The sequence below is a fragment of the Rhopilema esculentum genome, unplaced genomic scaffold (genome assembly GCF_057945365.1).
Source record: "Rhopilema esculentum isolate cy_ngs unplaced genomic scaffold, ASM5794536v1 HiC_scaffold_36, whole genome shotgun sequence".
NCBI lineage: Eukaryota > Metazoa > Cnidaria > Scyphozoa > Rhizostomeae > Rhizostomatidae > Rhopilema > Rhopilema esculentum.
Genome location: NW_028300847.1, coordinates 1,488,586 through 1,499,420, shown reverse-complemented (window position 1 = coordinate 1,499,420; position 10,835 = coordinate 1,488,586). Strand labels below are relative to the sequence as shown.

At 42.8% G+C, this 10,835-nt stretch overlaps 1 protein-coding gene across 1 annotated transcript; it reads right to left on the bottom strand.

The window, feature by feature from the left end:
• Positions 1–3,858: 3,858 nt before the first annotated feature.
• On the bottom strand, positions 3,859–9,730 carry LOC148957209 (uncharacterized). Its single transcript, XM_089115733.1, has 2 exons — positions 9,162–9,730; positions 3,859–5,416 (listed from the first exon to the last, which is right to left on the bottom strand). Exon 2 carries the CDS (start codon positions 5,317–5,319, stop codon positions 4,522–4,524), a length of 798 nt encoding a protein of 265 aa, XP_088971859.1. The 5' UTR covers positions 5,320–5,416; positions 9,162–9,730; the 3' UTR covers positions 3,859–4,521.
• Positions 9,731–10,835: the final 1,105 nt, after the last annotated feature.

The window sequence follows — 10,835 nt, the reverse complement described above, 5'->3', positions numbered from 1 at the left end:
AGCACAAGGAAATACCAATACCATACCAGTATACCTTGCTGGCAATCTATAACTCAATCAGCGCCTGCAACGAAGGGAGCAGGTGGAGCCATGGCCCTCTCACTTTTTTGCAAAACAATAGAGCTTTTTTCAAAATCTTTTGCTTTGGGCGTTAAATTTTCCCATGACTCCCCTTCTTTCAGACCTGTGTCGGAGCCCATGTCAATTTCTAGGAAGGTAGACTACTTAAATGCTAACCAATTAGGTTGGAGAGTATACATCAAAACAGCGGAGAGGCTCAGCACAGGGGTTGTGCCAGAAAAATTTCTTAGGGCAAGCGCAGTCACGTAGCTGTGGATATCGGCTGGGCTGGGCAAACAGCTAGAATCATACGTCGAGGGGGCATGCCATTCATAAATTTTTAGCAAAAACTCGCACACGTTTCCGATTGCTTGCTCTTACACCGGCTGAGAATACATGCTTAAAAACTTTGCTGTCACTTTCTTAATTACCCTTGTCATCGGGTAATTTTCTAAGGTTTGATTGTACATATCCCTTGGTGTCTCCAAGATGGCCCTTCACGGAAAATGTTGCAAAAAACAATAGAGTACCGAAGTCGTGACGTCAGGTTGCCATGGAAGCGTTTCAACTGGTTCTAAACAAAGTTTTCATCATGGCGTCTGGTTTCGAGTAACAAAACATAGGCGAAGAAAAATGGTACAGTGTTTTGTCCCGGACTGCAATCATTAGTCAAAAAGGGAGACATGCAAATTTTATAGATTTCCTAAGAGCCCTAGTGAGTTTGAACGGTGGAAAAAGCTGTTGAGGTAAGAATGTTTTAGTTTGTTCACTTCGTGTTACATCTCATGGCAATTATCTTTGCCTTATGGTAGTCTTGATTTAATGGCTTTTATATTGTCAAAAGCATTTTAAACCATGGCTAATACTATGGTTAGATGCTTGATTAAATAGATACGTATTAAATTTATCTTTTTAGACGACAAGACCGAGCTCCGGGAAGTAATTCGCGTGTTTGTAGCTGCCATTTCCGCGACGAATTAAAAGTAAATGGCCCCGAGATCTTCAAATAAAATGCAAATAAATTCTTTCCAACCACCGAAGTGCGAAAGCCGAGAATTGCTAAAAAGGTAAAGCCAGCTCCCGAAAATCCAAATGGCCTAATGTTAGTTTCAGACATCGTTGAACAGTATTATGCCTCTGCTGCCTCCACTTCAAGAGAAAACAACGCAGAAACGCCAACTCAAGAAGTTCTGCTTCAAATTGAAGTAGAAAATCTAAGAAAGGAAGTGAAGGATTTGAAAATTAAAGGGACGTACCAGAGGGAAGTTTACTCCGTAATATCACTGAAAGATGAGGTTATTTGCATGGAGACTGGCCTAAAAAGTAAGGATATATTCCTTATCGTTGTAAATTTTGTAAGACGGTTCTCAAGTGATATCGACTACTATTATGGCTGGAAAGTTGACAAGGTTTTTGAAGAGTCCTCAATTATACAAAGAGTTACACTCATATAAAAACGTGCTTCTGTCACTTCGGTGTTACATCATAATACCCTCATAATTAAACAGCCTCGTTTAGAACATTACATTCCTCCCCTAATTACAAAACAAAACATAACATAACATAATTGATAAAGTACACATAACATGGTTCTATTGTGTCTGTTGCATTGTTAGATTAAAACTCAGTCTGAAAGTTTTCATCTCTGTATCTAGCAGGAGCTTGTCTTATTCTCACCGGTCTCTCTATTGGCACTTCATTTGGTGGAATGATATTTTCTTCTCTTTCATCAGTGTCAGGTGAAAGTGGCTGTGTGGTATAATCTCCTTCGCACCTTGACTTGTTCTCATCCAGCCTTTGTAGCTTCTTGAAAAATGTAATATGTCTTGTGATGGTTCTTGTGGCATTTCTGGCTGTAACTAAACTGCCTTTCCTCTTCACAACAATCATCGGCTCGCTGTTGAAAGGTGTGGTTTTCTTGTTGAGCTTCGTTTGTCGACACAGAACTGTGTCCCCTACTTTAATATCTAGTTCTTTTACATAACTCTTGCTGTCTGCGTTCTGCTTCATTGTTTCTTTGCTCCTAGCATCCTTTGTACGCACCTCTCTGTCATAAAGCAATATTTTCTTACTGGTAGGTGTTGGAAGACGCGTCTTGTACCTTCGTCCATTGAAAAGGAGACTGGCTGGAGAATGCTTTGTCATTGTGTGTGGAGTAGCTCTGTAGGCCCTCAGGTATTTCTGTAATTCCTGTCTCCAGTTTAGACGCTCTTCTGTGGAGGAGCGAATGATTTTTCCTAGGTTTTTCATAAAATTTTCGGCCATGCCATTCGCCCATGGTGCATATGGTATTTTCTTTTTGTGCTCAAAACCCATGTATCTTGCATACGATTTGAATTCCTCACTGCTATATGGTGGCCCATTGTCACTTGCTATTTCATCTGGGATTCCTAATGTTGAGAGAATTTTGTCCATTGCTGGTATGACTGCTGTACCAGAAGTTGAACGCACGATTTCGACCATAGGAAATCTGGAGTACAGGCATTGTACAACCAGCAGGTATTCACCAGTGTCTAATGGACCATATAGGTCTGTTGCAAGTTTAGACCATGGTTCTGTGGGTAGTTCTGTTGGCTTGAGTGGTTCTTGCTGAGCAATATCTGTATTTGCCTGGCATGCCATGCATTGTGCAATTTCTGTTTCAACCCTCTTATCTAATCCCGGAAACCACAAATGCATGCGCAAGTATTGCTTTGTTCTCACAACTCCTTGATGTCCCTCATGAGCAAGGGTTGTCACAGACTGCCAAAGGCTGGCAGGAACAACAATTCTGCAACCTCTGAGCACTAGGCCATCCACTACTGATAGCTCTGGAAATATATGTGTATATGAAGCCAATTTCCTTTTCTGTTCTTTGCTGATGTATCCCTGTGAGATCATTTCTTTGAGAACTGTCAATGTTTCATCCTCTAGTGTAGCTTTTAACATGTGTTCTTTTGTTACAGCTTTGGGAAGGTTGGCTCGGACAACTGCATCAATGTATAGCATATCCTCTTCTATGGATTTCTTTGTTACGGTGCACACATCAGCTAAGACAACCGGATGCCGGGAAAGGTAATCAGCTGGATTTGTCTTCCCCGGCTCGTGAATTAGTGTGTAGCTATAATCTTGCAGCTTCAACTTGTCCCGCAGGATTCGTGCCGGAAGTTCTGCCTTGTACTGGTTGTACAAGGGTAACAAAGGCTTGTGATCTGTGCTTGCAATGAAATTTTGAAGGCCATGTAGATAGATATGGTTTCTCTGCATGGCGAATGCTAGTGCAGCACTCTCAATTTCAATTTGTGAGTAGCGACTCTCAGTGTCTGTTGTCGCTCTGCTGTCGTATCTGATTACTTTGTATTATTGTGTTTGGGGCTCAAGTTGTGTCAAGATGCTAGAAAGGCCATATTTGGAGCCATCTACAATGAGCTTTGTTTCTCGTGTTGGGTCAAAGTATGCCATTGTGGTGTCTTGTGAGAGGGCCTCTTTAATTGACTGAAAAGCCTTTTGACAAACATTGGTCCAGTTGAAAGTAACATTCTTTCTAGTGAGCAACCGCAACGGGGTTGTAAGAGCAGAGTAGTTGCGAATAAAATGAGCACTGAAATTAGCCATTCCCAAGAAGGATCGAACTTCAGCTGCAGATGCGGGTGGTTGGGCATCATGTAGAGCCTGTACTTTGTCAGGTGATGGTGACATTCCTGCTGATGAGAAAGTCATGCCAAAAAACTTGATTTCTGGTTGGTTAAAACTGCACTTTGACATTCCAAGTGTTAGACCGCAGTCATCAAGGCACTGTAATACTTGCATAAGTGCTCGATCATGTTCTTTCTGAGATTTTCCAAACACGATAATGTCATCATAGATGTTTTCAACATGTTCAATATCCACCAGCGTTTGACGAATTTCCTCATTGAAAATCTCAGCAGCTGAATTGGTGCCAAAATTTAACCTTTTGAAACGCCTCAGGCCTTGATGGGTGTAGAACGTTGTCATGTGTCTGCTTTCTGGGCTCAGCTCGAACTGCTCGGGCTAGCCTTGACGCATGTCTAGTTTTGTGAAATGCTTGGCTCCATTTAATTTGTATCGCAGTTCTTCCAATGTGGGGATGACATGACGTGTGCGCCGGATGGCAGTGTTAGCTGTGGTCATATCAAGGCTCATTCGCAACTGGGATGGATCAGCTTTTGGTGTCAACACGACATTTGAAACCCACTTTGTTGGTCCATACACTGGCTCGATGATGTCTGCATCTTCCAATTCTTTGAGAATGGCTTCAAATTGCTCCCTCTTTGCAAAGGGTATTCGGCGCTGTGGTTGAATTTTTGGAGGTACTGACTTGTCCACGGACAACTTCACAACTCTGTATCGATGTTTGCCAATACCTTCAAACACCCCAGGGTACTGATCAACGATGGCCTTAACTCTGTCTGTTGCATCTTGCTTATGTTTGTAGATATTGTCCAGCTGCTGTTCGAAAGACTATTTAGAGGTGAGATGCTCTGCCATAGCTGAATATGACATGTGTTGAGTGACGTGAGTGGTGGCCTTGGCACTCTTGTTTCCCTGTTTTCTTTCCTGCAGCACATGCTGCATGTCTTGCATGTCTGCGGTTAATTCTTTCACAGTGATGCTAAGCAGACTCAGATCAAAAGCAGTGTACTTTCCAATGAGGGGTTTTTGTCCTGATCCTGGAACAACATACACGGTTGCAATGGCCTGCTTTCCATTGGCTGTTAGCTGTGTCTGGAAGGATCCTTTTACCGGAATGGGTGGAGAGTTGTACGGCTTGAGCTTGACTTGTGTTCTTCTAAGTTTTGGTTTAGGGTGCAGCTGGTGGTAGAGGCTTTCATCAATGATATTTGCATCTGCACCTGTTTCAATTTGCAATTTCAATTGTGTGCCCCCATCAAATTTCACCTGCACCATGGTATCCGGATATCGTTTCTTGCTCTGGATAGCATGAACTGGTGTAGTGACTGCATCCAGCTTGAGAACAGTTGGTCCTTCCACAAAATTGTTGTAGATATAACTGTCTTGCTCTGGATTTTCATCAAATTTTTTCTTCTGTGTCAACCGTTTTGACTGGTTTTGTTGATTTTCTTGACTCACAAACACTAGCAAAATGATTTTTCTTATTGCAGCTCTTACAGGTTGCACCCATGGCCTTGCATTTCCCTTTGTGTGGTGTTCGCTCTCCACAATAGCGGCAAATCTCAATGGTTTTCTCTTTAGATTTGTATAGATGTTCTGCCTTAGGGTGCTTTCCTTGTACAGCATAGACAGGTGTTGGTGAGGCTGTAGCCTCCTTATTGTGTTGCTTCATGAAGGCAATTTCTCTATTGGTAAACTCAATAGAGCGAGCAGTAGCTAGGACCTTTTTAACAACCTGTGTTGTTAATAACGTAACAGTCTCGAAGGACGAATTATTGAAGAGCGAAGTCGATAGTAAGAGACGTACGTCGTGTTATTATCTTATTTCGAACCAACTATCTATTTCTAAATAAACACAGCGGTATATACAAGCAGCGAAGCGTAGCATGAAAAACACAGCGGGAACAAAACAAAAGCTTAGATGTTATCACTACAGTACCTCCCCCCTAGAATGCAAGCTCGAGAAAAGTTAATTAAACGTATATAAGAATATTCAGGCATGTCCATATCTGTCGGGAAAATGAACTTGTCTCCCTGAACGTGTCCAAGAAGTACCAGGTACTTGGTTCTCTACCGGCTTGGCCCTCGCTGAAGCATGGTTTGATGGGAATGATGTGTTTTTGGCAGTTGAACGTTGGTTATCTGCATCGGTATAAGCAACTTTAAGACGATCTATGCTTATTGTTTTTTGTTTTCCATTGACATCTACGAGGAAATGTTATTCAGAGCGCTTGAGAACCTTAAAAGGACCGTCATAGGGAGGTTGAAACGGCTTTCGAACAGCATCATGGCGAACAAAAACGTGCGTACAAGATGGAAGATTAGCGGGGATGTATGTGTAAGCTTCTTGAGAACGGGGAGGAGTTGGTTTTAGTTGTTGCATAAAACTTTGTAGACGATCAACGAAAACAGAGGGATCAAGGGCTGTGACATCAAATGTCGGAAATATGAATTGACCTGGAAGACGAAGTGTGGAACCATAAACAAGTTGGGCAGGTGAACAACCGAGGTCAGTTTTAATCGTTGTCCGTAGTCCGAGGAGAATGAGTGGAAGAAGGTCGATCCATCTTGTGGAATCCGGTTGAGCTTTGATTGAAGCTTTAAGCTGTCGATGGAAACGCTCAACCATGCCATTGGCACAAGGGTGGTAAGAAGTAGTATGAATACGTTTGATTCCAAGTAAATCAGCGAGGGAACGGAAGAGAGCTGATTCAAACTGAGCTCCTCTATCAGTTGTTATCGTTGAAGGAACACCGAAAGCTGCAATCCAACGTGAAACAAAAGCTTGAGCGACGGTTTCTGCGGTAGCATCTGAAATTGGAATCGCCTCTGGCCAACGAGTGTAGCGGTCGATGCAAGTAAGAAGGTATCTACAACCATTTGATGGTGGTAGAGGGCCAACAAGGTCTATGTGTATGTGATCGAAACGTGTGTCAGTAGATGGAAAAGTTCCAATGGGGGAAAACGTGTGACGGGTGACTTTAGCCTGTTGGCATGGGATACAGGACCGAGTCCAATTGCGGATGTCTTTGTTGATACTAGGCCAGATGTAATGTTGTCTGATAAGTCGCTGTGTTGCACGAATACCGGGATGCGCAAGTGAGTGGAGGTGATTAAACACAAGGCGGCGATAACAGACAGGAACATATGGGCGAGGAGTGCCGGTTGATATGTCACAAATGATGGTTCCAGAATCTGCCGGTAAAGGAAACTCTTTCAGATTAAGAGAGGTGTTTGACTGTACCTGGTGGAATTCAGAATCTTGCTGTTGAGCTGCAGACAGTGTGACAAAGTCAAGGCTTGGAATATTGAGCAAGGAATTGAGCTCAATGCGAGAAAGAGCATCAGCAACCACATTCTGATGGCCTTTTACGTGTCGTATGTCAGAGGTGAATTGAGAGATAAAATCAAGATGGCGAATTTCCCGTGGCGAATATCGATCAGACGAAGAAGACAGTGCATGGAGCAATGACTTGTGGTCTGTCATAACATGAAATGCGCGTCCTTCCAAAAAGTACCGAAAGTGCTTGATAGCTAAGTAGACGGAGAGTAGTTCTCGTCCAAATGTGCTGTACTTCGTTTCGGCTGGTTGCAGGCGCTTTGAAAAGAAAGAAATAGGTTGCCAGGCACCGTTGAGGAATTGTTGAAGCACTGCTCCTACAGCCACATTCGAAGCATCAACAACTACACTGCATGGTGCTACTGGTGATGGGTGAACAAGAAGAGTAGCCCGGGAAAGTGCTGTTTTGATCTCTGAGAATGCAGATAACGAATCCACAGTTAGTTGGAACGGTTCTTTGGTAGACTTGGCAGAGAGAAGGTCGGTGAGAGGCTGTATTAATTGAGCACAGCAAGGCACAAAACGACGGTAGAAGTTGATCAATCCCAGGAACTCGCGAAGCTTTTTGAGCGAAGTAGGAGGAGGAAAATCTTCGATTGCTTGAACTCTTGTGGAAAGCGGTGAGATTCCTTGTGGTGAAACATGATGTCCTAGGAAGTCAATATGAGATTGGCCAAAAATGCATTTGGTAGGATGAATGACAATACCATGATCGGAAAGACGAGAGAATAAAATTTCAAGATGCAACAAATGTTCTGCTTCAGAATTGCTTGCGACAAGTAAATCATCAATGTAAGCAAAAACGAAATCCAAACCACGAAGTACTTGGTGCATGAAGCGCTGGAAGGTCTGTGCTGCATTACGCAATCCGAATGGCATGCGAACGAATTCAAATAGTCCAAAGGGGGTTGTTATAGCAGTCTTAGGAATGTCACTAGGCTCGACTGGAATCTGATGATAGGCACGCACGAGATCAATTTTTGAGAAAATGGTTTTTCCATGCAGAGACGAAGAGAAATCTTGGATGTGTGGGATGGGGTAGCGATCGGGAACTGTAGCATTGTTCAAGCCACGATAATCACCGCAAGGTCTCCAGTCGCCTTGAGTAGCCTTAGGAACCATATGCAACGGAGAAGACCAACTGCTTTTTGACGGTCGAATGATGCCAAGTTGTAACATGTGATCAAATTCAGCCTTGGCAATGGTCAAACGTTCAGAAGCAAGACGACGGGGACGAGCAAATACAGGAGGGCCTGAAGTTGTGATGTGATGGGTGACGGTATGCTTTACTTTTGATTCATTGTATGAAGGACGGGCAATGTCAGGATACTTTTGAAGTAAGGCTTGGTATGGCGAAGTAGTATCAGGGGTTGCCAGCATAGGATGAGGTGAGCTGTCGGCGGACAAAATACCTTGAATGGTCAAATTTGTTGTAGTGTCAATGAGTTTCCGATTTTTAACATCAACTTTAAGGCCAAAATGAGCAAGGAAATCAGCGCCAAGAATAGGAAACGGTATTTCAGCAATAATAAAAATCCACCTGTACGTGCGGCGAAGTCCGAGGTCTATCGTTAAAGACTTTTCTCCGAAAGTACGAATTGGCGACTTATTCACAGCCTGTAAAGAAATGTTTTGAGAAGTTTGTCTGTCAGTAGAAGAAGGAGGTAAAACGCTTACATCAGCACCTGTATCTACCAAGAAGCGTGTACCAGTGATACGGTCGGTAATATAAAAGAGGCGACTGGAAGGAGCAGGACCAGCAGAACTAGTCGCCCTTAGTTGCTGGTGGCGTCGTTTCCCTGGTTTGAGGTGAAGCTTGAAAAGTTGCATGGTGGAGTGCAATTGCGAGCAAGTCGACCATAACGTTGATGGTACCAGCAGTAGGTAGAGTTTGAGGGTGCTGGGCTGGTGCGGCGATTACGGCTGATAGAGCGGCTTCGGCTACGCCCTGGGAAATTATGGGTTGGCTGTGTGTGGCTTATGAGGGCTTGGACTTGAAAAGTCAGTTCCTCTACTTGAGATCTGAGAGCATGAACTTCAGATGCGATAGGCGGTGTATACAAGCAGCGAAGCGTAGCATGAAAAACACAGCGGGAACAAAACAAAAGCTTAGATGTTATCACTACACCTTCTTTAAGTCCATATCCTGAGCAATTATCTCCCTTTGTAATTTTTCGGAGTGAGTGTGCAGTGTCATCACCAGTGTGATTGCAGAATTTAAATCCATCTCATTAAATTCACAATCAGCACTTTTGATCCTTAAGCGAGTCGCCCAGTGATCATGAGATTCCTCTGGGAAGGTGGGCTTGGTGCAGAAAAATTTGTAGCGCTCCGCAGCTAAATTTTTTTTCGCAGTGAAATGTGCAGTGAGAGCAGCTGTGGCGGTTGAATATTTTGCATCCGCAACTGTCAATGTTGCAAAAAGCTCCCGTAATTCAGAGCCACCCACAGCAAGCAATGCAGCCCTTCTCTTTGAAGACCCCTCTGCAGCGTCAGTGATGCCCTCAAAATCCATCACCAGTTCTAGGTTTTCTAACCAGAGTTTCCATCGGCGTTCTTGATTGCTACCAGCATCTTGTTGCACATCTGGATTAAACTCCGTTACGCACGCTTTAAGACCCACTAGTGCAGAGGCCATGCTTGTAAGAAATTTTTTTTCTTATGAAAAAAAAATTTATAAAAAAAAACCAGAAAAGTGGGGTATTCCGGCGTTTGGTTGTGTTCCGTGGAATATATAAAAAACTTTGTAGACACTAGTGCCGTGGTCCGCAAAATACACCTTGTCTATGCGGAATAAGCCTCGTGCGGGCAGACGTCAGGCCTAACCCAAAATGGAAAGCAAAATTAAGTCACTTTCCTGCTTGCTGCATTCATGACTCTGTCACTGCAGAAGAGCCAACTTGTGCTTGATGTTTATAAACACTTTCCATTCTCGTCGCCATATGAAGAGTTCACAAATAGACAAAGAGTAACACACATATAAAGATGTGCTTCTGTCACTTCAGTGTTACATAATAATAACCTCATAATCAAACAGCCTCGTTTAGAACATTACAGAAAAGAACAGAACCTCTATGCCTGAATCATTTTCATTGTTTGGCCATTGTAAAATGATCATTGACTGCACAGATATTGAGGTTGCTGCCCCTGGCTTGATGAGTGAACAGAAACTGATCTATTCAACATACCGAGGAATGAACTCATTCAAGACACTGATTGGGGTTGCACCAAAGGCTGTCATTACTTATGTAAGCAAGCTGTTTCCTGGCTCAACATCTGATAAAGCCATTGTTGAAAAATCTGGAGTGTTACATCATTTTGAAGCAGGAGATTTGATACTGGCAGATAAGGGGTTTTTAATAACAGATATTCTTCCCCCAGGTGTTTCCGTGAACATTACCCCATTCTTATATAATGGAAAGTTTAATTCAAGTGAAATAAAGCTCACAAAAACAATTGCACGATGCAGAATCCACGTGGAACGAGCAAATGCAAGGCTTAAAGACTTTAAGATCTTAAGCTTTATTCCACCATACCTTCGATGCTACTCTGAAACACTTTTAAAACTGTGTGCTGGACTGGTCAACTTGCAAAACTCACTCATCAGAGAAATCAGAGACACTGTAGATTTAACATAATTTTCTTTTAATGTCAAAATGAATAGAACATAAACAAAAATTTGAAATCAACTTGACTAGAATTAATTTTGAGCCTCAACCCTATTTTTGAATAGCATATAAATTACAGACTTAAAAAAGCCCTGAAAAAGTGAACTGAACATTACATACCCATTGCCAAGTGA

Coding starts and splice junctions, on each gene's coding strand:
- LOC148957209 (XM_089115733.1), bottom strand. CDS start 5,319: ATGCTGTACAAGGAAAGCACCCTAAGGCAGAACATCTATACAAATCTA.